We start from the raw sequence: 23,187 nt of genomic DNA, 5'->3' as shown, positions 1-23,187 counted from the left end.
TGTTATTTCTGTTTTCTCTCTCTGTGAGTAACATGCACTCCCGGATGCCACGCCTCTAATTTCTCTCTTGGGAGACTAGTAGACGGAATGTCTCCTCTGAAGTATTTTTCAAGTAGGCTCTTCCAGTAGAGAGGGCTGCTCTAGCTTCTCGTCAGGACTCCGCTTCACACTGCACGGCTGGCACACAGCGCCAGCTCAGCTCGTCAACGAGCACGCAGTGGGACAGCAAGTTTAGTCAATGAATAACCCTCCTCTTGACCACTAATCCTTACCACTTCCAGGCATTAAGAACAAATGTGCATCTACCATGTCTGATAACACTGTGTCCATTGTGAACATGCACCTGAATTAGCACACATTTCTACACCCACGTGGCCACCAAGACAACCTGCTCCCCTAAAAGCTTCCTTGTGTCTATTCACGCGGATCCTTTCTGCAATCCTGGCCCTAGGTGACTGCAGCCCTGCCTCCCACACTGTAAAATACAGATCTGTCCTGTTCTAGCATTTCATGACAGGAAGATCAGACAGCAAGAACTTCCCTGGGTCAGGCTTCTCCGACACAACGCTTCTGAAATCCATGCATACTATTTACTTATGTACACTTTTTAACGCCGAGCAGTAATTTATCACATGGATATACAAGCACCTGTTTATCAGTTTTCGGTCAACATGGTAGCTGCCTCCAGTTTGTGGTCATTATGAGCGCTGCTACGAAGTGTTTCATGTCTGTAAGTAGATGTGTTTGCATTGCCCCTGAGTATTTACTCGAGGAATTGCTGGGCCAATGTTTAACTGAACATTTAACTATGAAACACTGCCAAAAGTTGTAGCGCTTTACATTCTGAACTGTCTACGCACATGGTAATTTCATCTGCAGTTGAAAATGGCCCGATGTCCTTCTTTCCGTATGTCTATTATTTTTATCGCTTGCCTTGCCTTACTACTTTGATCCTCCGGGAAGATGTCAGTTATGAGAGGAAAAATCCTTCCCTTCTTCCCAATGTCATTTGGTTTTTCACTATTAAGTATGACACATAATTGGGTTTTTTATTGATACCAATTTTAGGTGAAGTTTGCTCCCTTTACAACCCTTTTTCTTGGTGGCTTTACCACAAGTGGGTGCTGAAGTCTAACAAACGCTGTTTCTGAATCAAATAAAAAGTGGGAAAACAGCATTTCATACGTATCCACACATTTCTTGCAGTCTCCTTTGTCTGTGTCTAAGGCTCCGTCTGGAGTCCTTAACCCTCTGCTTGGGAAACTTCTTCTGAAGGTTCTTCCAGTCCAGGTGTGCTGGCAGTGGGCTTCATTGTCTCTCGTTGTCTGGAAAGGTATGTATTCCCCCTTTGTCTTTGAAGAGTATTTTCGGTGGAGTTAGAATTGCATTTGGAAGTCTTTCATATCAGCCTTTTCAAGATGTTCCGTTATCTTGTTTTCTGACTCGCATCACTTCTGACTAAAAGTTGGTGATCCCATCTCTCTGACAGCTCTTTAAAAAGTTAATTTTTAGTCGCATGTTAAAACTGACGTTTACATTGCACGTCCATTCCCATTAGCGTGAACACATGTGCTGAGTCACGGGTCACCACAGCAGTGAGGGTGTGGGACGTTCTAGGGTCCCAAGATGCCTTCTGTCTGGTCCTTCACTGCCCTGCAGCCACAACTCGGCCAGCATTCACCTGACATCCAACCCCCTAGTCTTGACTTCCAAGAATGCCTGAAGAAACGGAAACATAAAACATGCAGCCCTTTGAGATGAGCTTTCTCACTCGCAACGACGTCTGTAAGATGCACTCCAGCAGTGAGGTTTATCGATAACTGGTCCCTTCTGTCGGCTCAGTCCTATTCCACCGCTGAATGCGCCAGGGTGTCTTTTTGCCTCTTACTCACTGAAGGACATTTGAGTTTTCCCAGCTGGTGGCTATAACAGATAAAACTGCTGTGAGCATTCACATACAGGTTTTTCTGTAAATATTAGTTTTCATTTCTCTATGGGAAATAGGGAGGGGTGAGATTACTGGATCACACATTAGTGGATGTTTAACTTAAGAAGAAACTTCCAAACCACTGTTTCTAGTGGCTGCTGATTTGCATTCCTAAAGCCAAGGATGGGGAGAGTCAGTTGCTCTGTATTCTCACCGGCGCTGGGTATTATAGGCGGCTTCTACTTCTTCCATTCTCGTGGGTTTGTAGCGCTGCGTCACTGTGGTTTTCACCTGCATTAACCTACTGGCTCTTGGAGCTGCCCATCTTATTCCGGGCTTATCTGATACCCTGCCACCATCACCAGGGCAGGACTGGCTCAGTTCACTATTAAATGGGTTGTTGCTTTCCTTACTCTGGAGGACAGCCTTTTTGAGATTTTCTCTATAATGCTTACGTAGAACAGTTTAGTTATGATGTCCCATGGTTTACTTCTTTTAAAATTTTATTAACTTTTTAAATATATTTTGATTATGCTATTACAGTTGTCCCATTCCCCCCTTCACTCCCCTCCACCCTGCACACCTCCTCCCACCCACATTCCCCCCTTTTAGTTCATGTCCATGTGTCACAAGATCTTTAGCTTCTACATCTCCCACGCTATTCTTCCCCTCCCCGTCTATTTTCTACCCACCACATATGCTACTTACTCTGCATACCTTCCCGCCCCCTGCTCCTCCCACTTCTGTTGCTAACCCTCTATGTGATCTCCATTTCTGTGGTTCTCTTCCTGTTGTGGTTGGTTGCTTAGTTTGTTTTTGTTTTTTTTTAGGTGTGGTTGTTAATAACTGTGAGTTTGCTGTCATTTTACTGTGCATGTTTCTTATCTTCTTTTTCTTAGGTGAGTCCCTTTAATAGTTAATATAGTAAGGGCTTGGTGATGAGGAACTCCTTTAACTTGACCTTATCTGAGAAGCACTTTATCTGCCTTTCCCTTCTAAATCATAGCTTTGCTGGATAGAGCAATCTTGGATGTAGGTCCTTGCCTTTCGTGACTTGGAATACTTCTGCCCCTTCTTGCCTGCGAGGTTTCTTTTGAGATCAGCTGATATAATCTTATGGGAACTCCTTTGTAGGTAACTGTCCCCTTTTCTCTTGCTACTTTTACGGTTCTCTCATTTTTAATCTGGGGTAATGTAATTATGACGTGCCTTGGTGTGTTCCTCATTGGGACCAACTTCTTTGGGACTCTCTTGAGCTTCCTAGACTTCTTGGAAGTCTATTTTATTTGCCAGAATGGGGAAGTTCTCCTTTACTATTTGTTCAAATAACTTTTCCACCTGTTGTTCTTCCTCTTCTCCTTCTGGTACCCCTATAATTCAAATGTTGGAATGTTTAAAGATGTCCTGGAGGTTCTTAAGCCTCTCCTCATTTTTTTGAATTCTTATTTCTTCATTCTTTTCTGATTGGATGTTTCTTTCTTCCTTCTGGTCCACTCCATTAATTTGAGTCCCAGTTTCCTTCCCATCACTATTGGTTCCCTGTGCATGTTCCTTTATTTCACTTAGCGTACCCTTCATTATTTTTTTTATCTAATTTGTGACGACATTCAACCAGTTCTGTTGGCATTCTTATTAACAGTGTTTTGAACTGTGCATCTGATTGGTTCGCTATCTCTTCATCGCTTAGTTGTATTTTTTCTGGTGCTTTGATTGGTTCTTCCGTTTGGGCCTTTTTGGGGGGCAGGTCTGGTCGCACCTGTTACGCATAAGGGGTGGAGCCTTAGGTGTTCACCTGGGCGGGGCAACCCAGTTGCTGGGTTGTGAGCTGTATGTGGGGGCAGGGGCCGAGAGGGTGCAAAGGCACTTCCTCCGCTCTCTGTGGGATTTCAGTCCCTTCCCCCGCTTCCCCCAAAGCAAACTGGGCCTTTCTGGTGCTGATCCCTGTGTGGGTGGGCTTGTGCACATTCTAGGACCCCGTGGGTCTCTCCAAGGAACTCTCGTGTGAGGCTGGGAGTCTCTCCCTGCACCTCAACCCCACAGGTGTTTCCAATCAGTGTTTTGAGGCTTTATTTCCCCGCTGGGACCCTGGGTTGCGGGTCTGTCTTACTCCCCAGTTTCACTTGGTTTATCTGCATGAATGTGGGACCACCTGGCCAGCCAGCCACCTTGTGGCCCACGCCCCACGCCACAATCTGCTGCCTCGCTGGGACCGCCAGCCGCCGCTCTGCTGCGACCCCTCTCCGCCTGGCTGCCCGTCTCCGCCCCTCCTGCTGGTCCGGGTGAGTGTTTCTTTAACTCCTTGGTTGTCGGACTTCCATACAGTTCGATTTTCTGTCAGTACTGGTTGTCTTTTGTTTATAAATTGTTGTAGTCCTTACTTTGGTTGTGGGTGGAGGCACAGTGTTACCTATGCCTCCATCTTCAACGGAAATTATTTATTAGTTTTTAGAGAGGAGGAGGACAGAGGGAGGAAAGGAGAGAACACTGATGTGAGAGGAACGCTGATAGGCTGCCCCGAACCAGGGACCCGGCCCGCAACCCAGGCATGCGCCCTGACTGGGAATCGAAGGGGAAACCCTTCGCTTTGCCGGAAGATGTCCGACCAACCGAGCCACGCCAGTCGGGAGGATTTGATTTTGTGTCGATCCTGCTTATGGGGAGTTGACTTTCTTGGATCTTAGGATTTAGTTTCCAAATTATGTGGGTATTACTTCTTCAGATACATAGATTGTCTGAACTTCCTTCTTTTTGGACTCCAGTTCCATGTGAAACTGCTAGGCCTGTCTTGGAGGTTCCTGTGGCTCTGTGGCCCCCCCTTTTCCCTTTATTTTTACTGCTGGCACCATCGCAGGTGTCCCGTTTCCCCCTCTGCCCACCTCCACGTTCCTTTCTGTCTGGTTGTTTTTCTTTCTGCTTCGGTTTAGAAGGGCACCATTCTAAATCTCTGGTTCACTCTTCCTGTCTTGATCCATGTAAAATCTGTCATATGCATTTTTTTCATTAAAACTTTTTATTCCTCTCAGATTTCCACTTTTCTTCTTTACATCGCTCATTTCTGCTTTGTCTCCTTTACCTTTAAACACCTACACATCTTTATAAAAGCTAATAATCCCCATCTTTTAAGTCCATCATCATCTGTTATTTTTATCAACTGATTTTCCTTCTGGTTCTGTGTTGTATTTTAGTGCTTTGTGTCATGTCTCATAATTTTATTTGGATGCTGGAAACTGTGATCATTACATTGTCAACTGTCTGCATTTAACATGTGCTGGGCATTTTTCTGACAATTAAGGTAAGGGTGGATCAATCTGCCCCCCCGAGGCGTGTTTTAAATGTTTTTGTAAGCACGCATCTAGACTACAGCAGCCTTCGCTCTAGAGAGCTGAGCTCTCCTACTAGAGCGCCCCCATTCCGGGCTCCCCACCCGCTGCCCCAGGCGACCCTAGAGGCCTCGCTACCCTGGCTGGACTGCTAGAATCACATTTGTTCCCGCACGAGCACAGACAGTGCTCAGTTCAAAGCCCCTGGGGCGCACTGCCAGGCCCGATGGAGTTTCCCCCCGCACACGTGCGGTCTAGAGGTCAGAGAAGGTGCCAAGGCCCTTGGTGCTGTGTTACCGGGCAGCTCCTTCCTCTGCGCTTCCCTAACTCGATCCACCGTCTCCTCCACTTGGTACGATTGGTGCGTTTTACGAGAAATCCCCCTTCTGTCCCAGCCATCCAAAATGAGCCCGCAGAAAAATGCAGGGAAAGAACGGAGGCCCAGTCAGTCATGGCCGCGCTCCCAGGGACTGGAGTCCTCACTGGCCTGCTAAGGTCTGGACACTTCCCGTGATTTTGGCAAATCGATCCCCATCGCTCTATCATGACAAAAAGAGGAAATCTCACTGTAGCTGTTTTCCTTTTCTTGGAACGTAAAGCTCTTTTAAGTTACAGTTGGCACAGAATGGTGTAATGGTGTCAGGTGCACCGCAGGGTGAGCTGAAGTCTTTGCACCCCGTGAACTGCTCACCGGGAGAAGTCCGGTCCCCACCTGACACCGCACAGTCACTCCGCCACTACCGGCTGTGCGCCCGGGCTGCCCTCCGCGCCTGTGACTTGTTTAGGCCGTAACTGTCGGCCTGTCCCTCTTAATCCCCGTCACCCTTCCGCCCAACCGCCCACTGCCCAGCCTTCTCTCTGGTCACTGTGTGTCTTCCGTAGCTGAGTCTGCCTGTCAGGTTCGTTCGCTTGTTCTGTTCTTTTCGAGTCCACACCTCAGCGGAAGGACGTAGGGTGTGTCTTTCTCTGAACGTGTTCCACTCAGGGTCACACCGTCCAGGTCCACCCGTGCATCTTGTAAACACAGCGCCGCCACCGCCGCTGCCTGCTCCCCGGGCTGCCAGCTGCTGGCTGCCTTTGCGGGACCTTGCACGCACCCTCCATGCTGACGAGATATCGTCTGGAAGGTGTTCCTTCTTGCCCCATTTTTGAAAGCCCAGAGAAGACAAGACAGAACCTTATGCACTGAAAGTAAAATCCTGAACCACATTATAGAACAGATACTCAAAGCTCCTCTGACCTCCACGTCACGTTAGTTTCCATATGAAAGCCATCTGGCCGCCTCAGCTGGGAGAGCGCCGATCGTGGTTGCCGAGTAAACGGACACAGCTGATCAGTCAGGCATCCCCTTTTCCCTCTCGCTGCTCCACATGGAAACACTGATTAAAGACGCCATTTCCGAAGGATCGTTCATCTTTAAAGTCATGTCAGTATATAATCTCTTGACATAATGACAACCCAAGTAATTCAGGTACCTACAGGATGTCAGTAGTTAACTAAAAGTTGTAATGAGATCCTTAATGTCATTTAACAGTCATATTTGTGATATTTCAAGTGACTGTCTGTTCGTACATCAGCAAATATCTCTAGAGAATTTAGGAAGACAAAAATTTTAAAATTATACATAAAATATTTTACTTGAGTAAAAATTGATGATAAATTCCTAAAATTTTGAGGTTTAGTGCAATATGTGAGATATTTTCCCCATAATGTGAAAACAGATCTATCATTTGCAAAACCTTGAACTCGTACTCAAAATATCACTGGTATACATTTGTGAAGTTTTCCTAAAATGTCAGTGGCCATTTTCTTCAACAGCATGACTTGAAACAACTCTAGGAACTAAGGATACGCACAGCTTCTTAGGCAGAATTATACAAATGGACAACAGACCAAAGTGTCAGTTAACAACACTGATCAAAAACAATGATCAAAAATAGGAAGAAAAATGCTTTCTGCAGTCAATATAGTTCAGTCTTATGCAACATAGCATTGAATTGTGCTTGGTTAGTCAGTTACATGGGTTGAACTTAGTTCTCAGCTAAAAGAAATACAATTTATCTTTTTAAATAAAGTTTTGGAGAAGAACAGGTATCTAAGACACCATGTGAAACAGAGAAAAATAGCTTCCTATAACCATTTCTTAAGGACAATCTTATGGGTACTTAGTACAGAAAGGAACTCATACCATATGAGACATTCAAGCTACACCTCCATGAATTTCATCCCAGCCCCTGGCAACTTACCATCCTGTGTTCTGCTTCCAAAATGTGACTCCTTCACCTATCTCATAATAGAAATCATACAATAGTTTCGTGACTTGCTTTTTTCACTTAGCATGATGTCCTCAAGGGTACATACATGTTGTAGCATGTCTGAATTTTCTTCCTTCTTAAACTGAATGATGATAGTGTGTGCATCACCGTTTGTACACTTTAGTCTGTACACTGGCACATGGGTTGCTCCATGTGTCTCTCTTGAAGAGGGCGTCCGTGTCCAGGTGTGCACAGACATTTTGCAGATCGTGCCTTCCATTCTTTCAGAGCCAGAGCCAGATGTGAAATTGCTGTTTGATGTGACTGTCCCATCTTCCAGTTTTGAGGACCGCCATGCTGCTTTCTGTGCTGGCTAAACCATCTCACATACCCCCAACAGCACACAAGGTCTTTCCCTTTCTCCACATCCTGGCAGTAGGCTATTTTCTGGTGCTTTGATATTAACCCTGACTGTGGGTGTGAGGTGGTATCTTGTGGCTTTGACATTCTCATTTTTTAAATTATGCGTGTTTATCTTGTTGAATGGGGGGAGTTCTTCATACAGTCCCAATATTAACTCCTTGGCAGGTAGTATGCAGAGGTTTCTGCATTTCTCTAGGCTGTTCTGATGTTCTATTGATGGTGTCCTTTGGTGCACAGAACTTTTTAACTTTGATGTAGTCAGATTTGTGTTTTTCCTTTTGTTGACTGTGCTCTTGTTGTCTTATCCAAGAAATCACCACCAGATCCAGCATCCCGGAGCCTTTCCCCACGTTGTGTGCTAGACTTTCATGCCTTGAATTCTTACATGTAGGTCTTTGACCCTTTTGAAATTAATTTTTGCTGACGGTGTTCAACTTCATTCTTTTGCATGTGGACATCTAGTCTTTGCAAGTTTTTTTGAGCACACTGTCTTTTCCCCACTGAACAGTCCTGGCACCCATGTCAAAAACCATTTGACCACATACGCGAGAATTTATTTCTGGGCTAGAGGTTCTGTTGTATCCGTCTATATATATGCCGGTGTTTATTCCAGAACCACAATGTTATGATTACGTTTTGAAGTGAGGAAGCATGAAACCTCCAACTTTCTTTCTCCATATTGTTTTGGATGTTTGGGTTCCTTTGAGATTCTATATAAATTTTAGTATAGATTTAGCTATGTTTGAAATAAACACCTTTGGGATTTTGACAGGGGTTATATTAAATCTGTAGATTGCTTTGGATATTACTGAAATATTAATATATCATACATGAGATAGCTTTCCAATTATCTGTCTTCTTTCATCTCTCTCACCAATAATGTGAAGTTTTTAGAGTATGCCTTTTCTTCCGTTTATTTCTAACTATTTTATTATTTTTTGCTGCTATTGTAAGTCAAATTGTTTTCTTAATTTCCTTTGTATTTTTCAGTGTTAAGTGTGCAGAAACTCATTTTGGGAGTGCTAACATTGCTAAATTCATTTAGTAGTTCTAACAGGTATTTTGTAGGATATTTAACATTCTATATGTTAATACCATGTCATATGCAAACAGATTTTACTTCTTCCTTTCCAAGTTGATGCCTTCATTTCTTTTTCTGACATAACTCCTCCAATTAAGACTTACAGTATTATGTTGAATAAAACTGTTGAAAGTGGGATCCTTATCTTCTTCCTGATTTTAGGAGTGGTTTCCTTCTTTCCTAGTTTAAGTGTTTTTGTCATGAAAGGTGCTGAATTTTGTCAAATGCTTTTTCTGCATCATGTAGTTTTCCCCTTCATTTTGTCTTACATTGATAAAGTTTGTACATTGAACCATCCTCACATTCCAGGAATAAATCTCTCTTGGTCATGAGTATAATCTCTTTAATATGATGCTGATTTGGATTGTTAGTATTTTGTTAAGGATTTTTGCATCCATATTCATAAAGGACTTTGGTCTGAATTTATAGTGTCAGAGAAATGCTGGCTTCTCCTCGATTTTTCAGAAGAGTCTGAGGAGGATGGGTACTAACTGTTAAATGTCTGGGCCAAGGCGCCAGTGAAGCCATTTGGCTGAGGCTTTTTTTTTTTTTTTGGAGGGGGTAAAGATTTCTTATTACTAATTCAATCTCTTTCTTTCCTCCTTTTATGTCTGTTCAGATTTTCTATTTCTTTTTGATTCGTTGTAAGTCAAGTGTTTCTAGGAATTTATTCATTTTATTTAAGACACACAATTCCTTGGCACATGACTTGCCACAGTACTCCTTATAATCCCCTTGTATCCGTGACACAGGGTGTAATGCCCCCTCTTTTTGTTTTAAATTTTAGTTATCTAAACGGCCTCTCTTCTGGTCTTGGTTCAATCTAGCTATCGGCTTGTCTATTCCGTTAATCTTTACAAAGAACCAACTCTTGTTTTTTTGATGACTTTCTGTAGTGTTTTCCTATTATCTCTTTTGCTTTAATCTTTATTTCCTTTCTTCTGTCAGTTATGGGTTTAATTTGTTCTTTTCCTAGTTCCTCAAAGTATATAGTCAGTTTATTATTTTAAAATCTGTTTTTAAATGTAACATTTTATAGCTACAACTTTCCATCTTAGGAACTGCCTTTTGCATATCTTGTAGTTTTGGTATACTATAGTTCATTTTTCATTCGTCTGGACATCTTTTCTAGTTTCCTTAGAGATTTTTCTTCGACCTAATATTATTTCGTGTGTGTTAATTTCCACGCATTTGTGGACTTTCTAATTTTCCTCCTGCTATTGATTTCTAGTTTCATTCCATTGTGAACAGAAACCTTAGTATGAATCAAATCATTTGAAATGTACTATGACATGTTTTGTGGTCTAGTCCGCAGTCTCTCCTGGAAAATACTGTACACGTGAGAATACCACCTATTCTATTCTTGGGTGTTACGTCCTGCGTGTGCTTCTTTGGTTCAATTGATGTCTGGTGTTGTTCAGGCCACCTCCTTCCACAGTGGCCTTCTGTGGCTGCTCCGTCCACTGTGGGATGTGGGGAAGTCTCCTACTATTATTCTAGATAGTCTGTCACCTCTCCCTTTGAGTCTGCCGGTCTGCTCTATGTACATGAGGACTCTCATGTTTGATGCATGTGACTTTACAATTGTTTTATTAGTGAACAGATGCTTTCACACTCATAATAGTCCCTCTTTACCTCTTATGACAATTTTTTAAAGTATGTATTGCCTTATATTAGTATAGCCACCCCTTTTTTGGTTACTATCTGTATAAAATACATTAATTTCCCTGCCCTTTCACTGTCTATCTAGGTGTGTGCTTAGATTTAAAGTGAGCTCCATGCAGTTGGGTATTTTTGAAGGGCGGGGAGGGGCTGATACATTCAGCCAATGTATGCCATTTGATTGAAGCATTTAATACACTTAACATTTTGAGTAATTACTGATTTGGAGAACTAATGACTGGCATTATGGGGCTTGTTTTTTATGTGCCCTACAGCATGCTGTCCGTCACTTCCTCCCCTGCTACCTTCCCTTGTGTTCAGTTTTTAAAAGTGATATGCTTTGATTTCTTTCTTATTTTCTTCTGTGTAAATTCTAGAGGTATATTCTTTGTCGTTTTCATGGGGGTTACATAAAACATACTAACATTTTAACCAACTGTTCACAAAACTCCCCTCCTCCACATCTCTGCCAGCCTCCACAGGTCACGTCACTGTCGTCGCAGAGCACAGCGATGCACGCCAGGGCCACTGTCACAGTGCTGGAGGTGCTGCTCTGCACCCCTCTTGTCTTCTAGGTCCTAGGGAAGAACCAGAAGTGGCGCTGTGATAACACAGGGCGCTTCCACACCCACACCGTTACTGGAGAGCCTTGCATTTTCCTGTGTCTTCAAGTTCTTCTCTAGAATCCATTTCCTGGAATGACTCATTCATTTCTTCTAGATTTGGTCTAGTGAGGAAGAATTCCTAAGTCTCTTTGCTCATCTGGGAAAGTCCTACGACCTCCCCATTTTGAAGGACAGTTGTGGTGGATGTGGTATTCTTAGTCAACAGTTTTTCTTCTTCAAACACATGCCACTGCTTTCGGGCATGTCGGATTTCTGTTAAAAAGCCCACTGACAATCTTGTAGAAGCTCATTTGTATGTAACAAATCGTTTTTCTCTTATACCTTTTAGATTTCTTATTTCTGACTTACCACAATTGGATTATAATGTATCTTAGATGTCTGTTTGTATTTATCCTAGTTGAACTTTAACTTCTTGAAATTGTGTCTCTTTACTCAAATTTGAGAAATTTTCAGCTACTATTTCTTCATATGCACTTTCTGCCTTACTCTTTCTTTTCCTTCTGGGATTCCCATACTGCCAAATAATGGGCCTTTAAGTCCCTTAGACTCTACTCACTTTTCCTCCTCCTTTTTACTTTTTGCTCCTCTAACTTAATAATTTTAAATAACCTGTCTTTCCTGTTGGTGGGAGTACTTTCCACAGTGGCTGCACAGATTGGTGCAGCCACTGTGGAAAGCAGTATGGAGTTTCCTAAAAAAAATTAGAAAGGGAACTGCCTTTTGATTCAGTGACCTCACTGCTGGAAATACATTGTAAGAATCCTGAAACGCTAATTTGAAAGAACAGCTGCATCCCTCTGTGGACAGCAGTGTCGTGTACAATTACCAAGGTCTGGAAACAGCCCAAGTGCCCATCAGTAGACAAGTGTTTAAAAAGACAGCGGCACATTTACACAATGGAATAGTATGCAGCTATAAAGAAGGGGTGTTTACCCTTTGTGACAGCATGGGTTGACCTGGAGAGCATTATACTAAGTGAAAGAAGCCAGTCTGAAAAAGACAAATAAAATGTGATTTCCCTCTTACGTGGAATCCAATGAACAAAATAAAATGAGGAACAAAACAGAAACACAGGTATGGACAAGGAGAACAGACTGACCACTGTCAGAAGAGCGGAGGGAGGAGGAGATGCTGAAAGAAGGTGAAAGGGTCAACCAAGGACACGCATTCACGACCCAGGACACAGACAACAGTGCGGCGTGGCCAGAGGGAAAGGCAGGCGGGCGGGCAGAGGGGTCAATGGGGACGGCTGCAATGGTGTCAGTAATACAGAGGAAAAACAAATGAATGAGCTGTCTTCAAATTCACTGATCCCTTCTTCTGCCTGATCAGCTTAGATCTGAAACTCCTTGAGTGAATTTTTGATTGAAGTGCTGTATTTTTCAGCTCCAGACTTCGGTTCTTTTTTATAATTTGTCTTTGTTGATGTTCCTGTCTTACTCAGAAACATTTCCTTGATTTTGTTTAGGTGCCAGCCTGCTTTTTTCTTTTGGCCTCGGTGGAGGGGAGGCCTTTACAAACCAGCCTGGCTGAGCAGCTCGGGCTTCTCAAGTGTTTTCTGGGGACCAGCACCCCCTGTGTCTGTACATGTCCTTCTATTCCTGCTCCTGGAGAAACTTCTGCTTTTAAACATCGTAACTTCCCTCTAACATGTTGGAGGGTCTCCAACATGTTTCTGCATGAAACATTTGCATTTTGACTATAATTGGTCCCATCACCTCTGCCCCAGATGCACGCGGGCTGGCGGACCACTGCCATCTGACAGGCTGTGGCGATGGCCACTGCTCAGGGCCTTTGTCCTGCGGGAGGCACCAGCCACCGGGCCTACCAGGGTGCTGAGGCGGGCAGTGCAGACCCCTGGCCCAGGGCAGTCATCAGACACACTGGCACATCACCAGGAAGCTCTGCTCCTTCCGTCCGTCTAATGGAAAAAGTGGGGAGTCCCCTCACATCATCCTGGCCAAGGATGCTAGCCACATCGCACTGGGGAGGGGATGGCACCCAAGCAAGCCACACGGCATCAACACCCCAGCCATTCTGGCGTTCGCTGGTTTGCTACAGCTTCTTCAGTGGCTGCTGGAGTTCCCGCAAAGCCACTCTTGTCTGCATGTGGTTGCTTCTTCGGTGTTTCTGGGGGAGACGAGAGCCCAGAGCTTCCTGGTCCCCCACCACATGGATGTCCCCTCCATCGCTCACCTGTGTAAGGTGCCCTTTGAAGTACTGACATCCCTTTAACACAGTTGGAGGTAGTAATCTCCACACTTCATGCTTTGGGTAGTTTTCTGTATTTTCTGTTCTGCAACATCTGATGTTTTTCTTTTTCCCATCAGTAGTGGCTTTTGTGTATTTAATGAGGAAAGGATCCAATTTCTGTCTTTTCTTTAACCCACAAAGGATATCCCACTGCTCCCGCTGCATTCACTTCCCGGCTCACTCCTTCCCGCGGCGGCAGCTCCTGGCCACAGGGCGAGTGGGGCCACTGGCTCCGACGTTCACTCCGACACAGTGGTCGGCCTCGGGGCCACTGCCGCTCTGTTTAAATCACGACAGCTTCCTGGGTTACACTGAACCCTCCCTTCAACTGTTGAAACTTAAAAGAACGGTCATCGAATTCCTTGAAAAGAATTTCAGTGTTTGAAATAAAATTTTCGCTGAAGTTGATGGACTATTATGGACATAATTTACTTTTTGGTGATACTGTCTTCATATTATCAACAGGATAGAGTTCGCCATTATTTACGTCTTTGATGTAATTAAGTCTTTTGGAACTTCCCCCACGGAGGGCATGACAGACTCTTCTGTGAAACAGAACACAGCGGAGGCCTCCCTGCCCGCGCCCCGGCCCCAGAGGCGGACGCGCGCCCAGCGTGCTGCCCCGGTCACAGCCTCCCCGGCGGGGCGGGCCATCGTCCCGGCGTCCACAGACATGGCCTGCCCGATTCAGATACGCCCGTGAACAACTCAGTGCCACCACTTTCTGATGTGTCTCCTAAAGCTTTTTGACTTCCTCTTCCACTTTACATTTATCTCTTTCTATTTACACTTAACTTATTTGAAGAAACTGAGACACCTGTGGTGCAGAATTTCCACCAGAGTTAGTGTTGGTGACGGAATCCCCAGGACAGAGTTTCAAATGCTGGGGACACAGGCTCGATGGGATTCAGCTTCGGGGAGCGGGGCCACCCGCCCGCGCACCCGTCCGCCCCTCTGGCCGGCCAGCAAGTCTCGGAGAGGGACGGCGCCCCCACCGGGTAGTCTGGTTCTCTCTCTGCGGTGTCACCGGCAGTTCCTGACAGGATGCTAAATCATAATGCTCTCACTTAAATATCCTTCTGTCCTTTACCACATGTACTTACATTTCTATAAAAAGAAAACCTCCCTCCTCAATGACCTGATAACACAAATAACATAATTAAAAAGAAACGACAGAAACGATCTTTCCCTTTATAAGTTTTCAAAATAATGTGTCAGTTCTGTATCATACTCTTTCACCCAATCATTTTAAAAGTCACTTTTAAACTGATGGACTTAAACACATTCATGTAATAAATGCGCCACAGCAATTACACTTACTGATGCTCAAAACACTCTATCGCTGGCAGAAAGAATGTCTTCCAGCAGCACCTCCGCCTTTCCTACCTAGAGTCTTTCATGCCGTCGGTGGTTTCTGGTACCCCCCAGTGTGGCCAGAAAACCACGAACACTTCCTGCCCCAGCTGTGAAAGCACCCACTTCTCCAAGAAGCCCTGACTTCTTCGGTGGAGAGTGGTATTTCAAGACTGTAACCTGGGTGTTTGGTCTGCGCACTGATACGGACTTCACGGTGCCCAGGCAAACAGTGGGCACGGCCAGTGTGTGCGTGTGCGTGCCTGCATGCCTTTACTGAATGAGAATCTCGGTATCTGGGCACATGGGATAAGAATTAGAATGGCAATAATTACTAACTAGCTCATATCCAGCATCGTGTAACAGTTTCACGTAATAATGATGACAACACTACAAATGCAATCGCCGTCCCCCCACCTGTTTCAGTAACCCAGCACTCAGCCACTGCTCCTGTGCTCTCCCCGGGCCACCTTCCAGCTGGTTCTCCGTGCACACCCCGCCTCGCGGGCCCTCCAGAGCCCGCTGACATCTCCGCGGGGGGCCGGCTGCCAGGCAAGCATCCTGTAGCCAGCTCCTCACGAGGGGCTCAAGGCAGTAACAGTCCCTGAATTCTTTCTCGTTAACAGTTTCATCTGCAGTCTCTGTGCACAAAAGTCGGTTTTCTGACATTCTCATTCCTTGTCTTAAATATCCTAACTGCATTTTCTTCTCGTTAGAAAATAAGTCTGTCACAAAGTGTGATGACAACAGAATTCTCTTTCATTGTAAGTTAATTTCTATTTGTATTGTGATAGCCAAAATGTTTTTTTCTTTTTTCTTTAAAGTCCATGGACTTCACTAGATTATGTCTCAATGTTGGTCATCTGAGTTATTTCTTGAGATATTCAGTGCACATTTAAGTAAAGTTAAAAAAGGGCATTTTAAAATTACAGTGTGTATTCACTATTATTATGTATTAGTGTTAGAGGTGCAGCACAGTGGTTAGACAACCATATAGTTTACAAAGTGTCTCCCTGATATTTCTGGTACCCGCCTGGCACCACAATTATTATGTGATTATTGAGTGTATTCCCTATGCCGTACTTTACACCCCCATGACTGTTCTGTAGCTGCCAATCTGCACTTCTCAATCCCTTCACCTTCCTCACCCAGCCCCCAAGCCCCTCCCCTCTGGCAACCATCAGTCTGTTCTGTGTATCTATGGGTCTGTTTCTGTTTTACATTGTTTGTTTTTAGATTCCACGTGTAAGTGAAATCATACGGTACCTGTCTTTCCCTGAACGACTTACTTCCTTTAGCATAATACCCTCTAGGTCCATCCATGCTATCAGAAATGGTTAAGATTTCACTTTTTTTTATGGTCAAGTAACATTCCATTGTGTGAATGCACCACAGCTTTTTACCACACGTCTGCTGATGGGCATCGGGGGTGCTTCCCCAGCTTGGCTACTGTAAATAACACTGCAATGAACATGGGTGTGGACGTATTCTTCTGAATTACTAGTGTTTTGGTTCTTCAAATATATACCCAACAGTGAACTGCTGGGTCATAAGGCAATTAATTCCATTTTTAATTTTTTTGAGAAAACTCCATACTGTTTTCCACAGTGGCTGCACCAGTCTGCAATCCCACCAACAGTGCGCTAGGGTTCCCTTTTCTCCAGGTCCTCGCCAGCACTTGTTTGTGGATTTATTGATGATGGCCATTCTGACAGGTGGAGGAGAGATCTCATTGTCATTTTAATTTGCATATCTCTGAGGATTACTGACATTGAGCATCTTTTCATACATTGATCATCTTTGTCCTTTTTGAAGAAATGTCTATTCAGGTCCTCTACCCATTTTTTAATTGGATTGTTTGGTTTTATTTTGGGGCATTGTTTGTGTTTAAACATTTTAGATATTAACATTGTATCACTGGTAGTATAGTCTTTCCTTCAGTGCATTGTTTTGTCATAGTCTCATTTGTTTATTCTTTTTGTTTTGCTTCTCTTGCCCAAGGAGATATATCAGAAAAATATTACTAACGAAAATGTCCATGATATTATTGCCTATGTTTTCTTCTAGAAGAAAAAATCTCTTTCTATTTTTTTTTTAATTCTAGGATTGTCTTTGAATAACAGATCACATTATTTTTCTGTTATTTGTTTCGAGTTTCTTCTTTGGAAACTCTCATGTATATTAGATATTTTAAATTTGTCTTCTCATTTTCTAGAGTCTGTACTCATTTCTTTTTCGAAATTTAAAATTTGATTCTTACATTCCTATTTTTTCTCATTATAAACATTACCCCCTTCTTTATTCTTCTGATTTCACCTTCATCTCTAAAATAACCTTCCCTTTATTCTGAGCTCTGCCTCAGGCTTCACCACCTAACCTGAGGGACTCCCTAAATCACGACTCTACAGTGTATGAGTTGGTGTGTCGCCTTCTGTCCTTTAGTCGCTTTAGAAACTCAGCACCTTTTACTTGGGTACAAGCGGCTTTTTTCCTACTCCTCATTTTTCTTGTCATAATACATGGGACTGAAATCACTTTTGCTGGTTATTGTTTTATGTTCATTTAATGTACCTGAATTATCAGATGGCTTTTAGGTGGGTTTCTTTTCCTTCTTCTTTTCCGTCAGGTTCTGGAGATTCCACTTGTTTGTTTTCATGGAGCTTTCAGAAAGAGGAGAGCCTCCTTCCTGAGACCAACTAGCTCTGTCCGCCTCCTCCAGTTTCCTTGGACTTTCTCTTTGTCTAAGTTCCATTTACAGCAGTTTAACCTCAGGGTGGGACTCCGTCCTGGATGATGACCGACTGGGGGGACTGTCTCATGGAGACCAGATGGCCCTGGTGACAGAAGCGTCACTGCGGAGCTCCCGGGCTCCCCCGTGTCAGCAGCTCTCCTTCAGACCGGCCGCCTGGGTTCCCCGGGGCCTGTGTGCAGCCCAGGGTCCTCAGCGGCCCCCTTGCTGTCCACGGTCTCTCCCACACACCTGCTGCCAGCACGCCTGTCTCGTGCCTGTGAAGGGCCTGTCCCCCGTGACAGTCGGGCATGCAGGGGGTATCCTGTCATTCAGGTTCACTGTAAGTGCCCACTTATTGTCCCTAAGGGCCAGTGGTTATGAAGGGGGCTGGTAGCTATTATGTTACCATCTACTGTTATGTCTGTTTTCATGGGGGGATTCGGGGATATTTAAAAACTGTGTGCCATTGCCATCTACCCTGAATTGGTCACAGGCAGTTTTTTGTTATTGCAATTTTTAAGTAACTTCTGAAACGACATTTTGTATATAACTTTTAAATTAAAGTGAACATATACATTTTTCTAGTGAGGCAGCCATACAGTTACTGTATGTGCTCCAAGGCTCACTCCCTTTAGAACACCACTTTAGTGATGTCCTCGCGGTGGAGGTGGAAACCTCGGGCTGTCTTCCCGTCCTCTAACACGTGCTGGTCTCGAACGTCACACGAGTGCAATAAAACACTGACTGATGGCACCAAGTGTGCAGCTGGCCTGTTAGTGCCACGTCCCATACCGCTGCTGTTCTGTTCTCAGATGTGTCAGCTTACAGACCACGTCTCCAAGGGCCGCCAGGGTGCTGCGGTCAAGCTGCCCTCCCGCCCACAGCCGCGGTAACCAATGGTAACAGAGGCACACCGGCGGCTGAGCCGGGCAGGTGCTCTTTTGGTCTTATTACAGTCAGGTGATGAAAGATATTGACATGAAAAGCACATTTCAAGTTAACGGATGTTCTGATGACTGAGACAGTGGAGCTGGTCTGGAGAGAAGAAAAAAACTGAGTTGGCACACAGAGAGAAGCAACAAGAGGCTACGAACTTGCCTTAAGAGGTAAAGGGAGTAGCCTGGGTCACTGACTCCCTCCTCCCACTTCCGGGATTCCTAATTGTATTTCATTTCCTGCCCCCGATGCTCAGGACACTTGCTTGTGTGTACCCTCATGATAACAGAGTTACCTTTACCATTCTCTGGGTTCCCAGGCAAACAGAGAGTGCTCACAGAATCTGAACAGCGACCTCCCAGGGCCCTGCTAGGCCACGATGGATCAGGGCAGAGGGAAGGCCCACCCTCACCGTGCTAACAGCCCCCCCTCCCCAAGCACCTTCTCCTCGAGTCAGCTGGAATGACTGCGGTCTCCTTAACACTAATTACAGCTCCAGGCCCACTGTCCTTCTTAGGCCCCTGAATAAAACTGACCAAGATCTAACCCGCTCGTGCCGGTCAGCGGCCAGCCCACAGCCTTCTCCAGGCGGCACGAGGCCCAGGGAGCAGCCTCGGGCCCCGTGCTGTTCTGTCCCCGCAGGCTGCGGGATCTCCTAGTCACACACACAGTCACTCTCATTCACATGCCATGGTTTGCAAACTGAAAAGCTAGAATTTTCTTAAAGGAAATTCAGTAAGCTCCCCGTAACTACTGTCTTCAAAATCCTTAATTACTGCCAAGAGAAGTATACACACCCTAAAAGCTATGTAAAAATAGCTGCTGTTAATAATAAATGAGCTTAAAAGATATAAACTGCATTGAGTACTCCAGAATCATACAAGAATAAATTTAACACAGGTTGGCTAATATAAGTGACAAATTTAAAAAATTAAAGAACATTATTTTAGTTTGTATTTTAAAGCATGTAATAATAAAAACTCCCAAATATTAACTGTTCTATAAGAAAACAAATAAATTAATACATGTCAGAAAAAGAATGTAAGATAAACATGCAATTCAAATATATTGTATGATTACTTAAAATAAGATCACTTGCCTTTTCTCTTTGTAAGACACTGAATGCCTTCAGTCACCTAAACCCAGCCGTGTCCCCACCAGACACACACAGTGACGGAGTCAAAAGCAAAGAGACCTGCCCGCCGCCGGACATCTTTACCGTGAAAACCCCTGAGCGCCTCACAGCCGCGTGCAGCGTCTCTCAGGGGAGAGGGACCTGCGGCCCCTTAGAGAGGCTGGGGAGGGGAGCTGGGGGGGAGACTAAAGAGCGTGCATGTGCTCGCCAGCTGGACGGGAGACAACGTGTGTGCACGCGCGTGTGCACATGCATGGGCCACACAAGGTGCCAGAAGGGGCCCTGGGTGTCCAAGGTCCAAGCTGGGATTTCCACCACACAACACACAATTTCAACAGTCTTTCTTATTTTCACAACTTACCTTTTCCCAAAATTACTAATGGAAAAGAATGTTCTGTTCAAGTACAAGGAAAATGAACTCTAAATTATTATGTGCCAGAATCTAAGTTAGGCAATGTTAATATGAACAATTAGATTCTTTCTGTTTACAAGTGAAAAATACTTTTATTCCTACTGTATAAGTGAAAGTGGCACAGGGCTGTGCCGGAGAAGGCAATGACATGGCAGAAGAAACCTGAGGCGGGACCCAGAGAACGAGGACACTTTCAGGAGCAGAAAGCAGGAGCGGCATCTGGTGCAGAAGGACACGTGCAGGACAGGACGGCGTGCGACAGTGGCAAGAGGACGGTGCTCGTGGAGTCCGGAAAAGATGGTCTGACCACCTTGTGAGGAAACTGTCGGCCTGCGTACAGTCCATCTCGCTTTCAAAGTGTGCCCTTTATAGGACAGTTTCTTGATTTTTGGATTGTATGAACTGGCAGAAATTTGAAGGACCATTATCTTAAGGTTGTCAATTTTATATTTTGCCAATAATGGTATTTAAAAAACAAAACTTGAACCTAAGATCTACCATTTACTGTCATTTTATTAAGAAAAATAACTTTAACAGAAAAAAGAATATGCACATTACATCCATAAAATCTTAAAAAATAGGATATATTAAATTTAGGGTATATCTTTGGATGCAGGAAAGTTACAAAATAAAATTGTACTCTGCCCAGTGAACACAAAGTGATTTCCAATACATAACTTCTTTCAATGTTTCATTTTTAGCATAGTCATTTTTAAAAAATTTAAGTGGCATATTCTAATGCCTTTTCAATTGAGTTCAGAATATTTAAGGTAAACTTAGATAAGTCCAAGAAAAATTATTCTCGATTACCCACCCATTTCTCCTTCCTTCTCTCTGAAGTGCTGGGAAGAAATAAAAAAGCAGTCCAAATGTATGGCCACGGAAGATTCTGGAAAGGGGGCTATACACATGGGGTACTGGCTGACCAACATAGGACAGTTAAAAACTTACTTGATGGCAATTCCTTACATTTTAATTAGTCCGTATAGTCATAAACTGCCACTTAGGGACCAGTAATATGAGCCATGTAACTTAGAATAAATCCACCTTTGTTGTGGCTGCTCGGAAACTTGGTCCTGATTTGGTCTCACTTTTAGTAACAGCACGGGACCCAGTACTTGCATTGCTACATGAATAAATTTATTCTGTTTATTTTAGTATGTCTTTGATAACAGTAAACTTCTTCTGTAAATGTGCCAAATTGTTTTAGGAAGAGACACACAGAAACAGAGAGAACAAGAGACTTTTAGGGGAACCATTCAGGGTTTACTTTCCGATGGTGCTCACCGAACCTGTTTCCCACTGTGACAGTAACACAGGCTGCGGAGCGCCGCCCCCGCCTGCAGAGAGTGCGCAGCTCGCCTCGGCGCCCAGACGGAGCTCGAACTGCCGGCCTGCGGACAGTCCACCTCACTTTCAGACGGCGCTGCAGCCCTGCCGCCTCCAGGCTCCCGGTCCCCAGGGCGGCACCTATCCTTCTGCACAGCGTTTCCCGACTTCCGACATTCTCTCTGACTTGAGTACATATGCTTAATGCTTAGTTGATCTCTCTCCTTGCTGGAGTACAAGCTCCACCAGACAGGGACCTTTTCTGTTACTAATACATTCCAGGTACCCAAGATGGCACCTAACCTAGAGCAAGAACTCAGGATTTTTTTTTAAATGAACAGCCCGCCATGCGCTGTAAAACTCTGTGTGCTCCGACAGTGCAATCCTCACAAGAGCCCCCTAACACTGACTGTGTCTCATTAGATGGGTTATCTATCAGCAGAGAAGGCGGAGAATGGGGGTAAAGGTTACAGGGATCAAGGTGCTTAATTGGTAGGTACAAAATAGACAGGGGGAGGTTAAGGAAAGTATAGGAAATGGAGATGTCAAAGAACTGATATGCATGACCCATGGACATGAACTAAGGGCAGGGGACTGCTGCAGGGAAGGGGGTACTGGGCAAAGGGAGGTAAAAGGGAAAAAATTGAGACAACTGTAATAGCATAATCACTACAATACATTAAAAGAAAACCAGGCAGCTAAGCCTCAAAAGTCACAGAGCTGGGAAAGCAGTAGGTTAGGGATTTAAACTCAGTCCAGCTGTCAAGTACCATGGTCCCGAAAGAGATGGTGCAAACACAGCCGAGACAAGGCCGCAGCGGGACAGCAAAGCCGCTACAGCAAGTGGGACGTTAGGGGCAGAGGAGCACCGAGGCGGCTCCTAAACCCAGCAAGTGGCACCCAGGGCCGTCTGCGTGTTGATCACCCCTTCCCAAATTTCCTATTTATAAAGCTAAGCTTTTAAGTCAATAAGGCTCCAGGTAACATTTCTTTCAGAACTCTCTACATGAAGTGCATAAATCAAACCTTCACAACAGCCGATGCCTTCTCATGCCACTGAAGCTGCTATTGAGGAAAACACTCCCAGTTGGGCAGTCCCTTGCATTTGCTCAGTTGCAGGTTCGCACGTAACACACACCACGTGGATGAAAGGCCACATCAGGAAGCCTGGCTCTCTCAGGCGGACATCCTGGGACGGCCGCTCAGAGGCAGCCCTGGGAGACTGCGTTCGTAGGAGCCAGAGCCCCCCAGCCCGACAGCCTCTCCAAGTTCTTCCTCCTGTTTCTGGCTGTGCAGTAACACTGACTGTACGAGCATGTTATTTTTTAAAACAACGAACAAGGAGAAAGCATATATGAAAACCTCATCGGAATATGCAGAAGCGATGTCTTTATATTCTTCTGGCAATACATATCCCTCCAAAGTACGAATTATGCCATGATTAACAGAACATCACAGGAAACTAAAGCAATTAGAATAGAGAGAGAAATCATACCTTCTATCAATAGCTCTTGTCCATGGCTGCCAAGAAGTGTGCGAGACAGGAATGGGGCAAAGTCTACAAAAATTTCACGAAGAAGAGGAGCAACTTTTTCTAAAGCTCTTTCAAGTTTTGCAGTGATGCTGTTGAAATTAAGACATAAAGACTAGTAAATATAATTCAAAATAAAAAGTCAAATAAACTTTATTTCTAAATCAAAACCTTTGAAAATGGCGGAAGCCCACCCTAACCCACTAAGTAATG

The 23,187-nt window shown here is 44.5% G+C and overlaps 1 protein-coding gene across 5 annotated transcripts in view; it reads right to left on the bottom strand.

Annotated features, from left to right (window-relative positions):
* NBEA (neurobeachin) overlaps positions 1 to 23,187 on the bottom strand; it is a 446,461-nt gene that overhangs the window by 271,356 nt on the left and 151,918 nt on the right. For all 5 annotated transcript variants that reach the window (XM_045839137.1, XM_045839139.1, XM_045839138.1 and 2 more), the window contains one exon: positions 22,939 to 23,066. In XM_045839137.1, the coding sequence (XP_045695093.1) occupies positions 22,939 to 23,066 (128 nt within the window). The remainder of the gene's footprint in view (positions 1 to 22,938; positions 23,067 to 23,187) is intronic.

This window comes from Phyllostomus hastatus, unplaced genomic scaffold (genome assembly GCF_019186645.2).
Source record: "Phyllostomus hastatus isolate PE091 unplaced genomic scaffold, TTU_PhHast_1.1 phas_contig_29, whole genome shotgun sequence".
NCBI classification, from domain to species: Eukaryota; Metazoa; Chordata; class Mammalia; order Chiroptera; family Phyllostomidae; genus Phyllostomus; species Phyllostomus hastatus.
The sequence above is the reverse complement of the archived record's forward strand: the minus strand, read 5'-3'. Positions and strand labels throughout refer to the sequence as shown.